The sequence below is a fragment of the Monodelphis domestica genome, chromosome 1 (genome assembly GCF_027887165.1).
Source record: "Monodelphis domestica isolate mMonDom1 chromosome 1, mMonDom1.pri, whole genome shotgun sequence".
In the NCBI taxonomy this organism is placed as follows: Eukaryota; Metazoa; Chordata; class Mammalia; order Didelphimorphia; family Didelphidae; genus Monodelphis; species Monodelphis domestica.
The window spans coordinates 359,511,423-359,529,190 of record NC_077227.1 but is presented as its reverse complement, the minus strand read 5'-3'; the positions used below and the strand labels follow the sequence as shown (position 1 = coordinate 359,529,190).

The following is a 17,768-nucleotide window of genomic DNA, read 5'->3' as shown; positions in this document are numbered from 1 at the left end:
CAATAGTGTTCTGAATATGCTACATCATAGCAAATCCTTTGGCTATTCTAGCTCACACATGATCAGACAAGCAATTTGGTGAAACACTTCTAGGCTTTTAAAAATAAGTTGGGAACAGACGGAATCCAAATGTAGATTGAAACATACCATTCTTCACATTATTTCCTTCATGAAGCCTTTTTTCACATGACAAACAGAAAAATATATATCATATGATAATGTATGTGAAATCTATATCATTGCTTTCTTGGGGAAGTGTGGGAGGGAAGGGGAACTTTTTTTTAATAAATAAAATTTAAATATATCAAAAAATATAAGTTTGGAAGTAGGGATATGGGGGTTTCAATAGAACAAAAAGGAAATAGGTTGATGAGACCAGTCAGCTACTATTAACTTCTACTACTAACTTCCAGGGAGGCTGACACAGCATGAAGCTGACAAATTCTAGTCCAAATAGGTTTGGTTACAAGTAGGGGGCAAGAAAACTGTGCCAGTTATCAGAGGAAGATCAAGATAACATGGCTGGCAAAGAAAAGGTACCAAACAGCAGCAGAGAAGTTGCTGAAAGCCACATGGTTTTCCTAACTCCAGGCAGGGGCATGATCAGGATGGGCTTTTTCCTCATGATAGATATTTACCAAAAATCAGCAGAAACCAAACAGCCAGTGCGTTATTAAAATCATATTTATTGCAGTTTCCAGTCTTCATGTACAGTACTTATAACTAAAGCAGAACATTGCAGATTCACATTAAGGTTCTTAGCAGCAATTTGTCCCTAAAGAGCAACTGTTTAGGTGAACTTGACAGTTAAAAGCAATTTACAAAACAGATTCCAACTCATGGTTTTTTCCATTATAGTTGATATCTGAATAGTGCAAATAGGAATGACTATGTTCACCCCAGTTTAGCTTTTTCTAGAAAAATGAGTAACAAGTCAGGGTGCAGATAGATATCCACAGAGCCCATGGGGGATAAGATACCAATGAGAAAGGTTCTTGAGACAGGTGTAGGAGGTAAATAACCTACTTTTCCCAAATCATCTCCAGTTTGCTTTACTGTCATGACAACTGGATAATGGGTCCCAGCCCAGGGAGTGCCTCTGGGACTAGTACACTTGAGAATCATTCCAACCTTAAATAATGCCCTTTTAAAATGTTAAATATTTTCCCCAGATATAACAGGATGATAATACTAGCTGTAGTTGTATTTTGCTCCAAAGCTATGAAAATCAAAAAAAGCAAGTGCAAAAGGAGTAGGATTGGCTTTCATCTTTCCTGAGAGATAGTTCCCATCTTTTCAGAAAAGATTAAAAAAAAAAAGGGAACCATATGCTTTCACATAAGCTTATCAAAATTACTTTTCATTCTGAGTTAATATAAGGACCGAAGGTTTCTGATATACTAATTTTTGTCCCCTAGATCTCCTGAACCATCCTAAGCTGCCACTTGACATAAATCTTTTGTTTCTCTCAGTTGATAAAAAGAACCCTTCCAGATTTACCCAAGATGACTCAGGCATACAGGGCAAAGGGTTCTTAATTCTCCTTCTGTGCCTTGAAACTTTGACCAGAACTCTCCGGTCTAACTGTAATCAAATCAATTTGCCAAAAAAATAAAGATTAGCTAGTTTTTCCAACAACAGCTGGGTAGACTAGGCCTTCCTTGTTTGGGATCACTGAGGAAATCTTTCTGGAGATTACTCTACAGTAATTTCTTAAACAAACACTTACTAAATGACTATGTATGCCACTGTGAAACACAGAGTCTAAGGCCAAAGAAATGATTAAGACCTTATTGTTTAAGAAGGATTCCACTGATCTCTGTACCGTACCATTTGTGAAATAAAGTCCAAAGATAGAGTATTTAGAGGTCATTATTACTCCTGCACCAACAGTTATATCATTATAGAATTTGCCTGGAAAGTAATAAAATAAAATAAAATAAAGTAAAATAAAAAGACTTATGGGTAGCACCAGTGAATGGTTGACTGTCATCTTTGGATGCCTTCTTTCCTAAGTGGTAAACATTTAGGTGAATTTGATTTGTGGAAATAATTTATAGAATATAATCCAATATATGACTTTTCTATTGGCAGCTAGAGTAAGAGCAGCCCAAAGAAACACCTAAATTCACAGGAGATTTAACCTTCTCTAGAAAGACAGGAAGAGGCCAGGTCCGCTAGCCTAAATGTTTTCTATACAGTTCTGTAAAGATAGAATAGAGGAGCTCACTCATGGTTGTCTTGACTTTTCTTGGCAACAAATTCTATACCTAAAGGTCCTAATTAGTGCAAACAATGAATTGCCTGAATGGGGCTAAATGTATTTGAATTTGTAATATCTGAAGTTAGAATTATTTAAAACAATGGTTCCAGTCCGATGGAAATAAAGAGTGCAAATCTGAAAGTGATAACCCTTTTAGCTGGGCTCGTTAGCATTAACTGGGACCTATCTATGCTCTTAGCTTCCAGCTTTGCTAATTTATTGTTCTGATTTGATACAAACAATGCATGCAGAAAATAGTGCTCAAAGTCTTAAATTACACCCATTGCTAACCCTTGGCCAATCAGCTTGTATCTTTGTCCAAAGTCAGAAAGGGCAAAATGGGCCTGGATAGTATAGCAGCAATCTGTCCCTTTCCTGGAAAAAGAACTAAAAGTGCATATGCATTTAATGGTGAGTTTGTAGTAACAACTCTTTTTGAAGAGGCTGGCCCCTGAAATTAATTGGGTAAACAGGTGAGACTACGTATTTCCCTTCCTTCTTATTCTAATATAATCAATAAGAACTTCAGCTAATTCAAAGAAGTTTCAGTTCATGAAATGTTTAAATTATTTATTATACACATGTTCATTTTGCCAAAATAACATGATTCTCTATTAGAACCAGGTTCATCACATACACTAATGTTTTATGGTCTCTTATTAGATGAATTAGACTAGACGTTTCTAAGAATTTTATTTTTCCCTTTTCTTCCCTTTTCCCTCATTCTGACAGTTATGCCTTTAGCTACATTTATTGCAACCAACATGAGTTTTGAAAGATTATATCTTTGAGCAATACATTAATGCCTGAGGAAGTGATTTTTTCCCTTTTAAAATATTTCTTTAGGAATAAAGAGAAAATATTATTTTTCTTTTCTAAGAAGAAATAAGTTATTTTTAAGCTGTTCTATTATTAGTTTTTCAACACAATACTATCTTGCAATTTTTTTTAACCAGATAGTAATTGCAGAATCAGCACCCAAGCAACCAAGTTGACAGTCATGATGCATATGATCATGTAGATGAATCACATACAACTTTTAAAAATCATTTAGATGAACAAGGTTCTGAACCTGGATGGAAAAGTGGTGAGCTCCTGAAGACTTTAGATGCAACTATGAAATTATTTACCAATTTTTAAGAATTAGGCTGTCTAATGGAAATCAGTCAGCATTACTAGTGAAAATTAACCACATTTTCTACCAAATCCTTTGGTTGTTTTCCTAGAATATGTTTTCTGAGAAAGTAAGCATTCATTAGTTTTTAGCTTGAGGGGAGCTAATATGGTGATACTGATTGGATGGGGGCTGGGGGGAGGAACTGATACTCATGTTGCCCTATTTGCTACCCTATTTTCCCTCCAATAAAATGTTTAAAGCCTATTTTAGGAAAATGTTTTAAGACTCATAAAATTAAATCCATTTATTTTGTCAAGTTTCAAATGTGATTTTCATTTGATTCTGTCTGTATGATTTTCTAAGTATTGTGTCTATAATTAGGTTCTAGAAGATTTTCAAATTTATTTAAAAATTAGAGTAGAAAGCTCCCCATGATTGTCCCTTTGAAGGTGAGGCACTTTTAGGGACCTGTTCTTTTGTTGGCACTATACCCCCAGAAGAGTCTAGGGCAAATACTTTGTAAATACCAAATGAAAAGACAAAGAATGGGGAGAGATGAAGAGTCAGTGATTCCCAAACTGTCTTCATGCTAGTGGCATTTCCTTAAGGAATACAATTACTCCTTAGAAATGAGGAATGGAACATAGACTTTCCCAACAAGTGGTTCCTGAGAACCGACAGCCTTTTGGTTTTAAAGTTACGGGAAGATTATCTTTATCCCTAATGACAAATAATGACTATCTTATATAGCACCTGCCTTGATCACAAGATAATGAAGCCTTAAAAAGCAAAGGAAGTTAGAGTTAGTAAAAACCATACCTGGCACTTATATAACACACTTTGTTCTCAAATTGCTTTTTTTAGGCTCTTATTCCCAATACCCCTGTGAGGTAGGTGTCTTATCTCCCCATCTGACTGATGGGGAAAACTGAGGCAGAAAGGGGTTACATTGACTTACCTACAGTCATAAGATGAATGAGCAGCAGGACCTACAAGTCAGTTATCTATACCTGAGCTCCCCTTCCTTGTCTAAGGGTTTTTGCCACAAGTTACATAGCATGATATACTAGGGTAACTTTCCCTTCCATACACTTGAATGGCTAACCATATAATGAACTTATTCTCATTCTGCATAAAAGCTACCTCTTGCTGAAGGAAAAAGAAAGAAACAGTCAACCCAAAAAAAGTCAGCTATTGCCTAACAGTCTGTTTCAGGATATAGCCTGTTCTGCACTGGCTGAGTTAAAGAGCAAAGAATCATTCCAATAGAAGCACAACAGGTTTGCTGGAAGAGACATTTCTCTGGTGTTCTTGTTGCACTGTATCATCTTGGGCTACAATGTCCCACTGAGACACCACCACCTATCATGAGAGCTTGCAAAAGCCTCTTTGGCCTGTTATGAGGGGGAAAGAATCTTTCCCAGTTTCACGTTAGAGCCAAGCTAAAAAGCACCCTTTGTTCCCAGCTCCAGGAGAGGGAGTTCTAGCAGTTAAGATATGTACAAGTTACTAGGTTCATGCTGAAACCACTTAAGCTAGACTATGCACAGCAATTTGCACGACAGCAACAAATGCCACACAGCTCACAAGACAACTCATACTGAACTAAATGCCATGCCATAGCAGCTCATGCACCAGCATGCCACAGAAGTCAGAGATAGCAAAAGGTCAAGAAGACAAGATACAATTCCCACTTGAACCACCATACCCAGAAACTAGCTTCAACAGGACAGTGAACATATGGGTTAAGCTACCAAATTCACAATGACAGCAAGGCCAAGTGTGGTATACAGCTAGGTGTTTATAGCCTACCACCTGTATAAATCCCACCCTAATCCAAGTTGGTGGGTTCCACAGGTGTTAAGAATGCTCAATGAAACTCCTAAATTGTAGTCTTTGATCAGGAGAAAGTCCAGAGGGATGAATGGTACGATACCAAAGGCATATGTCAGTGCAGGGATGGCAGCACAATTCACACCACTATCTCTTAAAAAGAAATTCCATGAGCACTCACCATAGAGATACCACATCACTGTAAAGAACGGTTTCCCTTTTCATGCTATTGTATCTGGAGTGAGTTAGAGATACACTATGACCCTAGCAGAGTCAAAAAGGCCATCCTTTTTCTAGTTTCTCTCAAGAGTATTGATAGCAGCACATGAAACCAAATCTAATTTATATCTATGAATAAATGTATAGATCTATATTTCATAACAATGCTTTCTGCCTCTGAATAGTCACTCATTGTAAAAAGTCTTTCTTTGCTGACCCCATCTTTGTGGACAAACTGATATACCTAGACTCAGCTCCTTCCTCTATACATCCAAGATCAGAGGGAATCATTCCAACTTAGCTTTTCACAGAGATGCTAAAAAGCACAGTGCAGATGCAATTTCATGCAGTTTATTTTAAAAACAAGATACTCAAAGCTCAGCTGGTCACTGGGCAAGGTGGACAAGTAGGACATTCTCTCCTCGGATAAATATCTGGTTAATGTGCCGTGTGAACACCTGCTGGTAATCCACTTTTGGCTTCTGCCTTTTCTTACGAGACCGGCCCCTTGAACTAGAACCCCCTGCACTAGAGCCCTCTGTCCGTGTAGTCCTGCCTGACATGTCAGACCTGGCTGCCAGTAGTGAAGAAGGTGCTGAACGAGAACGTTTCTGTGATCCCCGATCCTCATCTCCTCTCCCCCACACCGTGGCCATCTTCCAAGTCGATGTCTGTGAATATCGAGACAACGTGGAATCCTCAACCATTGACCTGGAGTCAGCTTCCCTTTTAGAGGAATCCTGAAGTTTGAGTCGGTCAAAGAGCTACAAGGAAACAAGACAAACATTAGCTGCCCTCTTGACTTTCTACATTCTCTTTTAAAAATACACATTCCTGTCACTGCAGAACAATGCTTTGCCTTTCTAAAAATCAGTCAACACCAATTTCTCCCATTCTAACCAGTAGATAAATTAATATAGGGACAATTAATATAAAAGTCACCTGCCATCTAATATGAATAATTATAATTAACAAGATTCATTTTTATATTGAACTAAAAAGACACTTCATCTTTAGGTGATGCAATGTAGGCCAGACTTAAATTGGGACATGTAGTAGAGAATAATCAAGTCCTTATCACCACACCTTGTTTCCAGAAATGAAGGCTTTCATTAATTGGAAATATGGAGAATAGTGACACCAGTCCTTATATCCCTTACTTCATCTTATTCCTCCCCTGTCCCCAAACTTAATATTTTATTTACTAATCCTTAATGCAAAACTGGGTTGTTAGTAAGTAGGGAAAAACATCTTACCCTGGTGAGAGTTAGAGGAGGCTCTCGTTCAAATGCTTTGCCCAGAACTGGTTTTCTGTAAGTCTCATCTACATCAGTAAGTGCCTATAAAGAAAACAAGGAGAAAGATTGAAAATGTTGTCAAAAATCTCAGCACATTCAGTACTTCCAAAAAACATTCTCATCATTGCAACCACAACAAGCTATCTTGATTCACAAGAAGTAAATAAGTAGCACTGGTAATAAGCAAATAAAAGCAATTATAGTATTATTTCTAAATCATCTGTGGTCAAAGCTTACAAAGTATTAAAGTTCACTTTAACTTGTTTATTTTTTCTCCTGAAAATCCTGACTACTGGATTGTTCTCATTCCCATTTTGAGGACCATTTCATATAATCTCTAGTTTCTTTCCCTTTCTGTCTGCTATCCACATCAGCGACAGGTAGGAAATGACTCATGTTATATAATCAAATCTCCTGATATCACCACTGTCATGTACTATTTATCACTTACTATCTTCCCTTTGCTGGTATTTAAGAATAAGACGTCACTCGTCAATTCTGTTTAAGAGAATGTATGTGGGGCTGTTAAAGTATACTGAATAAGTTGGAAAAGTTGTAGGAGGAAGATAACCACAACTCCTGGAGAAGAAACTCCAGAATGATGGCACCTATATATTACTTTGTATTACAGTTTATTTGTGTACATGTCTTCTCTCCATTACTAGATTGTAAGTTCCTGGAGGGCAGGGTCTTTGTCTTATATATCTTTGTATCCCCCCTACAGTGTCCAGCACAGGGCTTTGCATATAATAGATGCTCAAATAATACCTGTTGAATGAATGGATAAGAGAATTGGATTTGGGGGGAAAAGGAAGCAAAGTGGAACCCAGATCTTATGCTAGTTCCAGCAGAGCTTAAGGACACCAGTTCTTCTCCAATGCAGTTATCAGTATAATTGCTATTCTAAAAAGGTTATGTAGGTTTCCTAATAAATTGAAGGGGGTTAATCCCTATGAATTTTTTCCAGTCCCATAAAAAGAACTAATTACCATATTCCAGAACTTGTCAAATGCAACCAGGAAGCCAGAGCAGACACCCCGAAGCCCCTTGAAAGTGCGAATGTGAACATTGACCTTTACCCCTTCTCGGATACAGCGGTGAAGTTCACCCAGTGGGCTGCCCTCATGCACTGGAATAAAAAGAAAACAATAGTCAGGGTAGCACACAAATGTCTATGTCAAGAGTCAGTGAGACAGAATGATCTACTACTGAATAAAGTCCAATATAGTTTCCATTTCCAGTCTACCTTTGTAGCCTACTACTCCTTTTTATACATATTATGCTCCAGTAAAACTGGACTAGTACTTGTCCCATGAATATGTCCCATATAACACACAATGATATATATAAAATATAGCTTCACAATGCAGCCCTTCCCAACCCACCCCCCTCCTTCAACCACACAGAAGAAGGATCACTAGACTGGGGGAGATTCTGATATAGGTAAGCTATTAAAAGGAACTAAGGTCCTGCTATACTCCTGACCTTTGTCCAGCAACAATGCCCTTTCAAGACTGAACATTATTATTCATCTGCCACTCACTAGTACCACTATGGCTAATAATCTGCCACCACTTTTATCTCTCCCTATCCCTAAATCACTCAACTGTCAGCCACAGAGGAGAAACTATTTTCAATCTCTGCCTCCCATTTCCTTGTTCCCACCTCCTCAACCTTAATCTACCCATCTCCCACTCTAACCCTACCCACCCATTCCATTGTATCTTCTAGAATTCCTGTTCATAAGCAAACTTCCCTTCATTCTGGATCTCTATCTATCCCTCATTAAGAGAGAGCTTCTCCTAGATGATGATACTAGATGGCCATCCTCTTCACCAGTGCTCCAATCTATGAAGTCCTGAAGGAGAATCAGAACACTCTGTGCTCCTCCACTATCACTTCTAGACTCTTCTTTTACTGATGCCATGCAGCAACATCTCTTCTTTTTAATTCACTCAGTTACAGTTTCCCACCCAATCCAGAAAATTCAGTACTGGCTGGCCTCCAAGCCATTCTCCCCTTTTTTTTTTAAAGTAGTTCAGCAGTTGGTTGCTCCTCCAAACTTCCTAACTCCCATTTTCTCAATCTCTCTCACATAATCTTCCCCTTAACTCTAATGAAATAACACAACGGGATGGTTAAACCCTAGTTCTCACTATTATCCACAACAGTTCCACTTCCTTATTAAAAAAAAAAACAAAACTCTGACAATCTCTATCTCCCAGCATCCTATCTCACCCTATGCCTCATCTCTCCAAAGTTTATTCTTCACTTTCACTGAAGCATTTAATCCTTTTACCTCTGAATATATTCTAAAGCCATTATTTTTGCTCTGGCTTCATTTCTTCTTTTTCCAATCTTGACTCCATGAATTTGTCAAACCAATTCCATACTGTGTTTCACTACTGCAAAACCTACCTTGCCACACTTGAGACCTGCATTGCTCCTACCTTCTACCTCCTATGTCCCTACTCACATAATGCTAAAGAGAGCTAGAGGAAGTCACACAACAATGCCAACTAGGTACATTATAAATTCATGTTATCCAACTTCAAATAGGCCCTTTCTGCAAAAAAGCAATCTCTTGCTTCTTCCTTTCTCTTTATCTCAAAATCTTTTGAAGTGATTTCCCACACTTTTCTCCTTTTTTGTCTCTGACAAAGAAGTGACCCGTTTCTTTGCCAGGGCCAAACCCTCTAAACATATTCCTTTAATCACATTTCCTCCCACTTTTTCCAGTAGATGGCGACCTTAACTACCAAACCCTCAATTTTCAAAGCTTCTTAAAACACTGTTTCTACCCTACTGTCTTCAAATAATGCCCAAGTCTCTTCTCTTCTAATTAAATTAAAGAATAAAAATAACAACTACAAAAAAAACCTCCTCACTAGAAACTACCAACTCATCAAGCTTTGGTCCTATATCTCTTTTCCCTATCTCAGCTTAAGTCCTAAGGGGGAAAAAAAAAACTGTCCCTATTCACTGCCTCTGTTTCCTCCCCTTTCTCTAACTCTTGGTAATATGACTTTTAATTTCATCACTATACTAAAACTTCTTTCCAAAGTTACCACCAATCTTGTAATCAACAAATCTGAAGGTTTTTTCTCAGTCTTCATTCTTCTCAATTTATTGGTGACCACTCTCTTAATAGATTTTCTCCTATGACACTACTCTTTCTTGATTTTCAACTGGCACATCTAACTGCTTCTTAGTCTACTCTGAAGTTTCATTATCCATATCACACACAGCCTTTAAATCTGGATATACCCCAAAGGTTCTGTACTGGCCCCTCTTCTCTCTCTACACTCTCTTGACGACCTCATCACTTCCCATAGGCTTATTATCACTTTATGGAAATAATCTTTATATCTAGCTATGATACTCTACCCTAAGCATCAGTCTTGAATTGTCAATAAACTTACTGGGCACTTTGAACTGGATATCTCATTTTAAAAAATTACAAAGGGGACAGCCGGGTAGCTCAGTGGATTGAGAGCCAGGCCTAGAGAGAGGTCCTGGGTTCAAATCTGACCCCAGACACTTCCCAGCTGTGTGACCTTGGGCAAGTCACTTAACCCCCATTGCCTAGCCCTTACCACTCTTATGCCTTGGAACCAATACACAGTATTGATTCCAATATGGAAGGTAAGGGTTTAAAAAAAAAAGTTACAAAACTCAACATGTCCAAAACAGAACTTATCATCTTTCCCCCCAAAAAATACAACCTTTTTGCAAACATCCCTATTTCTGTTTTGTTTTGTTTTTTAAAACCTTCCTTTTGTCTCTTATCAATTCTGACAAGAGTGACTACAGCTAGGTAATTGGGGTTAAGTGACTTGCCCATGGTCACACAGATAAGAAGTGGCATCCCTATTTCTTTTTTTTTTTTAAACCCTTACCTTCTGTCTTGGAGCCAATACTGTGTATTGGCTCCAAGGCAGAAGAGTGGTAAGGGCTAGGCAATGGGGGTCAAGTGACTTGCCCAGGGTCACACAGCTGGGAAGTGTCTGAGGCCAGATTTGAACCTAGGACCTCCCGTCTCTAGGACTGGCTTTCAATTCACTGAGCTACCCAGCTGTCCCTGGCATCCCTATTTCTGCTGAAGGCATCAATCATTTTTTCAGTTTTCCAGATCCAGAACTTTGGTACTATCTTCAATTTCTTACTCTCCCTCAGCTACACGTTGGCATATCAACAGACAAATCTTGCCATTTCTTCCTCTATCTCTTGCATTTAGCACCCTTTCTCCACTCACGTGGATACCTCAAATCTTCATCAGGTCTTGCCTAAAGTATTGCAACAGCATTCTAAATGGTTTTACCTCATTCTGGTTCATCTTAGACCCTATTGGCAAAGTGATTTTCTTTAAACAAAGGTCATGTTGCTACCAGCTCAATAAATTGCACTGGCTCACTAGTGCTTCTGGTTTTGTTTTGTTTTGAATACTTGCCTTCTGTCTTAGAATTAATACTAAGTATCAGGCAGAAGAGCAGTAAGGGCTAGGCAACTGGAGTTAAACTACTTGCTCAGGGGCACACAGCTGGGAAGTGTCGGAGGTCCCGTTTGAATCCAATCCCCCTATCTTCAAACTGTGATATCTAGCTACCTCTGGTTTAAGCTTTAAAGCCTTTAACAGCCTGGCAACAACCTATCTTTGGCTGTCATTCAGCTAAACTGACCTTTATGTTCTTCAAACATGACATTCCATTGCCCATCTCCATGCCTTTTATACTGGCCATGCCTGAAATGTACTCTTTCCTCACTTCCAAATAAAAGAATTCTTTTTTCAAGACAAAGTTCTAGCACCATCTGCATGAAGCTCTTCTTCATCCTTCTCTCAATTGCTAGTGCCCTTCCCCCCAAATTACCTCATTTTTAACTAATGTATATTTATTCTCTTTTTTGGCTGTTCTATATATCACATACACACACAAACACACATATGTATTGGTCTCCCCTATCAAAATAATAAGTGACTTAAGAGAAGGGACTTTGATTCTTTGTGCTTCCATCCTATTATATATATATATATATATATATATATATATATATATATATATATATATATATATATATGTGTGTGTGTGTGTGTGTGTGTGTGTGTGTGTGTGTGTGTGTGTGTGTATATGTGTGTGTGTGTATATATATATATGTATATGTACACACACACACACACACACACACACACACACACACACACATATATATATATATATATATATATATATATAAGATATTAAGTACATATGCACAGCAGCCAGCATACAGGAGACCCATAATAAAAGCCTGCCGACGGATTGATTGGAATATCCTCCTTATCTCAGTAGGTGGAATCCTACCCACCCTTTAAGAAGGTTCCCTGATCACCCCAGTGAAAAAGTCTCCTTTTTCAGAAGTCTGATGACTAGGGCTGTACTTGCTTATGCACTTACCATGCTTTCTTTTGTATTATGGTTGTGTAGATATCTTACTCCCCTAATATACTGTAAGCTCCTTAAGGGCAGAGTCCTGGTCTCTTCTATCTTTGTGACTCTCTCAGAGCCCAGCAGAGTGCCCTGCACACAATAGGCATTTAATAAGAGGATGATGAATGAACTTTAAGCTCCTCCCAAACCCAGAACAAACAGTTTATGTTGTGATGTGTTTCATTGTTGCTTTCCCCACACATAACAAAATGGTTAAGTTCCCATAATAATATAGCAGAACTATTATATGTACAGATACACACTTATATATAGACAAAAAGATGGACACATACATTCACTAATATATGTGACCTGCCTCATCCACTAGGATGAAGATATTCTTTTTACATTGGCTCACTCTATTACCCATCATATCAAAACTAAACAAATTTTTCTTCAAAGCCTTCTAACAAGCTGTTCTGCCCCATTCATCTGGATAGTTCTCATTCCCTTTGGCAAACTTTCTACTCAAGCCAATTTAATGTTTCCCAAATAATCTGCAAATTGTTCTCAATCCCATGCCTTAAGATATTCTTTAAAGTAGGCTCTTCTTGAATTCCATCTCTTGAGTCACAAAAAAACTCAACACTCACATGTTTAAAGGAGTGAAAAACTTGATTTACCCTAAATATCCATAATACTAAGACATCTGCAAAAATTGCCTGGATGCAAAAGCATAGTCTACTTCATGTCTGGACTCTCTGAAGTCAGAAGATTTAACTACACATTGTCTTCATACAATATGAAATACTGATTGAAATCCAAACTCTGATGGTGTAAAAGGCATGTACCAAGCATCTGGATTCTATAAGATGGCAAATAGATGCCATATATAAGGATCATGATGACTCAGAGAAGGAATGTTGGGACTATGAACTTTAGCTTTTACTGTTCAATTCAATGAGGAATCCTTCTCCAGGTGCTTAGGAAGAGTGCTGAATTTTATTAAAGTTGTTATTATTTAATTTTTAAGTACTCACAGTGTGCTAGCTATGCTGTACCAAAGATATACAAAGCAGAATTGCTTAGAATGTATATGCCAAAGACCTCATCAATAGACTTTGGGTGTTTATTCTATAATTGCAATCTTTTGGGGGTAATAACCAAGGGGGCTTAAATATATTTATTGATCCATAAGTATTTGCTCTCATGTTATTTCTCCTGCATTGGGGAGAGAATAATAATCATAACAAGTCCACTAGTGGGTAAAATTTGGGGAAAGAAGTCACAAAGGGGGATCAGCAGAGGGCCCTCATTCAGGGGTCTGCTTTGCTGACTTTTTCTTCCTCAGAACGTGACCTTGTCAAACGGTGGTGGAGGTATGATGGCCTCCAGCAAGGGGAAACCTTTGAACCATACTTTAGTCTTTTATCTCAAGATCCCATACTATTATTTTTTAATAATGTTTAATAATATTTAAGGAAGAATTGGAAGAGATTGTAAACCTTGAAATTCTATTTCACCCACACAATTTCAAATACAGTGGAGTCAAAAAGTGCATTTTAATTTTTGTAAGCATGTATTTACTTATATTCCATACATGTGTACTGCAGTACCTTCAGGTCTTGACTTGAACGCAGGTCGTATTGACCCTGAAATCTATTCTCTACTCACTATACTATGTTGCCTCTACATAGTTACATTACATATCTATACATATATATATATACATAAGGAAAAAGACACATATACAAAATGTGTGAGAGAATATGTGCCCAAATGAACTCTTCAGAGGTAAAGCCTTATTTTGTCCTCTTAGTCAAAAAGAAAAAAAAATAGGAATGGTGAAACATTTTCTAAAACTGCTCTGTGACTCCCTTATCCAATAAACTTTGAAAACCAATTAGTCAAATAGCAAACCTAGTTTGGGGCCTTTCAACTCACATCTGTGGCTTTCGTGTACATTTTTTCCCTTGAAAGGTTTTAATAAGGTATTATTCCATGGAGCATTCCTCTCCTGCTCCTGGAGAGACCACCATACTTTGAGGGTAACAAAGCCACATCTTAGTAGGGGAAGAATCAACTTGGTATTGTCAAAATGCAGCACCAGCACCACCTACCAGAACAAAAAGACAAAGTAAAAGTTAGCTCCAGACCTATCATTCCTTCTCTAAGGTAATAATACCACCTGGAAATCTATTAAACACCTAAAACCTCAAAAAATATATACTTTATTCTTCCTAAATATCTTCCCTTCCCAATTTCTTCCATTATTGCTCAAGAAGAACCTTCTTCACTCATTTGACAGATATTCATTGAGGACTTATTATATGCAAAGTACTGTAGGAAATATAGAGAAATAAGATATGGTCCTTGCTTTTACAGAACCTTTGGTTTAATACACATGGCATACCTTCAGAAGTGTAGGATCATTTGTAACTTCATTCTCCACTTTTTCTTTTTTACCCTACCATCACTAAATCCTGCCCAAGAAATTCTGTCAGATCTCTCTCACTTCTAGTTACAAAGTCACCAAGCTCATCCAGCTTCTTATCACACTTCATGACTAGATTCCAGATAGTTTCTGTGCCTCTAGAGCTTTTGTGTTCCCTGTTACACACACACCTGCTAGAAAAATCTCTTTCAAATCATCATCTCATTCCCATACTTTCAAATCTAGGGTGATTTCCTACTTTTAGAAATCAAATCCATCCTTCAGTCTGGCCTACAAGGTCTTCTCCCAAAACAATCTCCTCCCTCCCACTCCTCCCAGATTTCATTTCTCTTTGTGACCAACACCAAGTTTTGTTCCACCAAAGCAAATCTACTCATCATTCTCTGTACATGACTTATTTATTTGTACTCATATATTTGCACACACTTTTCCTTTTCCTCCTCTTTTCTAACTCCTGTCCTTTTCTTCTCTCAGAGCCTTTGGTTCACTTCCTTTAGAAAGCTTACACAAGCCTGGTGATTCTTACTCTATATTCGCCTTGGCTGTTCATGTGCCTATTCTGCTCAAGGCTTCATGATTACTAATAATCCTTTTTTGGTGCACATGTCAGACACACTTAATTGCTTCCAGTGACATAACAGAGATTTCTGTTCCCAGAACAAGTTTTCCAAGAACTCCAGGCATGATTTGGGATATGAACAGTTGACCCTACAGCTTTGGTCAATTTAAAAAAGTCTCAGAGTACTTCTTCCTAGAACTATTATAGGAATGTTTCATGTTCTCAGTAATGTAGCATTTTGCAACAAAGCAATACAACTATGCATACAGTGGCCTTCTAATTAATTAGTGTTACAATTTAGACCTAGCTATCTAATTCACAGAGGAGATGTTAGGCCTTATTGTTCTCATTTAGGAACAACTTATGGACTTGATGTAGATAGGCAAGATGTGCTGTAAATTCATGAAAGGAATTCTATGGCACCATAAATCATTTTCCTTAACTTGTTACAGCTCTATATCTTGTCAGTAGAGATGTTCTTTTTCAATAAACACACCACTAAGAGAAATCTAAACATCACTCATTTAACATACTGGCTCATTTAAAAGGCATATTATAACAATTAAGCTATCAGGATACAGATGCTTTGAATGGCTAAGTAGGTCATTTTGTTCACAGGGCAGATGTCAGAACTGCCTGCCAGATGACAAAGGTATAAGCCTGGCTGTTTATTACATTTATACAAGACCCAAATCGCACATTCTAGCAACCTCCATCTCCTACAGTTCTACTATCAGAATTTATTAAGAGATTACCAGAAATTCCCTCATGCAATTTGAACCTCTGGAATTTAAAGAAACCCACGATTATGGTAATATGAATCCACATAATTCATGCATCCAGAAGGCAAACAAGGTGTTTTTCTTAGTGGTAGCCCCTGCATGCCAAATTTTATATCTTTTGATTAAACAATGTGTATTTAAAGATTCTGGAATCTACCAAAGACTCCTCAGATCAGCACAGGGAAAGCTGAGAGAAAAGGGAAGAGACTAGGACACTGCTAAGAGTAGATGTCCTTTATGCTGTCCACAAATCCCACCATAAAGACACAAACTGCTGGCCTAGTAGACCTTCCAATAAGCTATGCATATGGATCTTCCTCAAATCAAATCAAACAAAAAAAAACTTCCTTGAATTGTCAAGTTGACATTTCAAATCAACCATCAAACTGTCCCCCATATTAGCCATGCAGACATCTCTACATCCCCTCAAATTAGCTATGCAGACCCTCCATAAATCCTTCTATATCAGAAATTAATATCCTCCACATATCAGCCAAAGCCTTTCTACAAATTTCCCTCATCAACCATGCCAACCTTCTCAATACCTCTCAGATAAGTCATACAGATCTTCCTCAGATCCCCCATATTAGCCATACAGACTGTCCCAAAATCTTACCATGTCTTTCATAGGGACCCTCCCTTCCCCCAATATCAGGCCTGCAGACCTTTCCCAGATTTCTCTATCTCACAGGATTATAGAATCATAGATCTGGAAGGGACCTCAGAGGCCATCAGTCATACAGAGACACTCTGAGACATCTCCTCTGAATTATCAGTCATGCAGACTCTCTCCCAAATGCCCCATATCAAAGATGCTGAGCCTCTCTAAAACTTCCTACATCAAACAGCTCCTCTCCATATGCACCCCCCCCCCCCAATATTAGCTGTGTAGACCCTTTGCCTCATCCTCTCCATGTGTCACACAAGACCATTTCCTCATATCAATAAAACTGGACCCTCTCCATTTTCCCTATCAGGCGTGCTCTCTTCACCCCCCCCCCCCATTAGCTGTGCAGATCCTCCCTTCACACACCCCCTTACCAATTGTGCAGACCCTCCTCACCCCCCAACAGCCGTGCAGACCCTTTCTTGACCCAAGCACTCACGGGGCATCCTGGTGAGGACGTTGCGCGGCGCCTTCCTCCGGCGGCCAGAGCGGCCGCTGCTGCCTGGGCCGGGGCCCCCAGCGTCCGGCTCCTCCTTGGTCACCATGAGCCGGCGGAGTCGCTGGATGCGCTCAGGGTCCGGGGCGGGCGCTCCGCGACGGCGGGAGGTCCGGCGCGCCGAGCTGGAGGCAGACGAAGTGGGGCCGGGGGCTGCAGCGCCCGGAACCCCGGGGCCAGCCAGACCCCGAGCCCGGCCACGGCCCCGGCCCCGGCCGCCCAGGCGGAGGAAGCTCTCGTACTCAGCCAGGTTGTTGAAGCAGGGCGCGTTGGGGTAGGGGATGGGCGGCAGGCGTGGCGCATAGAGGGCCAGCAGTGGATCGAAGCGGTCCGAGTTGATGTCCAGCCGCGGGCTGGGCGGGCTCCCGGGGCTCCCCGCCCGGCCCGAGCCCCCTCGCCGCTCCCGCTCCTCCATGTTTGAAACACCCGCAAGCGGAGGCCGATGGGAAAAAGAACCCGTCTTCGAGAGGCGGCCGCCAGGGGACGACGCGGAGCAGACGCAGTGCCACTTGCCGGCACTAGGGGGCAGCAGGGCCCTACGAAGGGGCAGACAGTGGCGGAAGGCGAGTGGAACAACCTTGGTTTGACTGCTTGAAATGGGGTAGGGGTGGAAGTGGGGCAAGGAAAACGAAGTGAATTTTCCCAGGATTACACAGGGAGTAAGAATCCAAGCT

At 39.5% G+C, this 17,768-nt stretch overlaps 1 protein-coding gene across 1 annotated transcript; it reads right to left on the bottom strand.

Moving 5' to 3' along the window:
- Positions 1–666: 666 nt before the first annotated feature.
- On the bottom strand, positions 667–17,543 carry LSM11 (LSM11, U7 small nuclear RNA associated). The gene is made up of 4 exons (XM_001369709.4): positions 17,038–17,543; positions 7,720–7,859; positions 6,689–6,772; positions 667–6,196 (listed from the first exon to the last, which is right to left on the bottom strand). The coding sequence occupies exons 1-4, from the start codon at positions 17,507–17,509 to the stop codon at positions 5,819–5,821; spliced, it is 1,074 nt and encodes a 357-aa protein (XP_001369746.1). The 5' UTR covers positions 17,510–17,543; the 3' UTR covers positions 667–5,818.
- Positions 17,544–17,768: the final 225 nt, after the last annotated feature.

Bases quoted from the DNA above. Each gene is read 5' to 3' on its own strand.
- LSM11 (XM_001369709.4), bottom strand. From the start codon at position 17,509: ATGGAGGAGCGGGAGCGGCGAGGGGGCTCGGGCCGGGCGGGGAGCCCC. The intron at 6,773-7,719 runs GTAATTAGTTCT...TTTTCTTTATAG, and splicing joins TTGACAAGTTCTGGAATATG to GCACTTACTGATGTAGATGA. The intron at 6,197-6,688 runs GTAAGATGTTTT...GTTTCCTTGTAG, and splicing joins CTCCTCTAACTCTCACCAGG to CTCTTTGACCGACTCAAACT.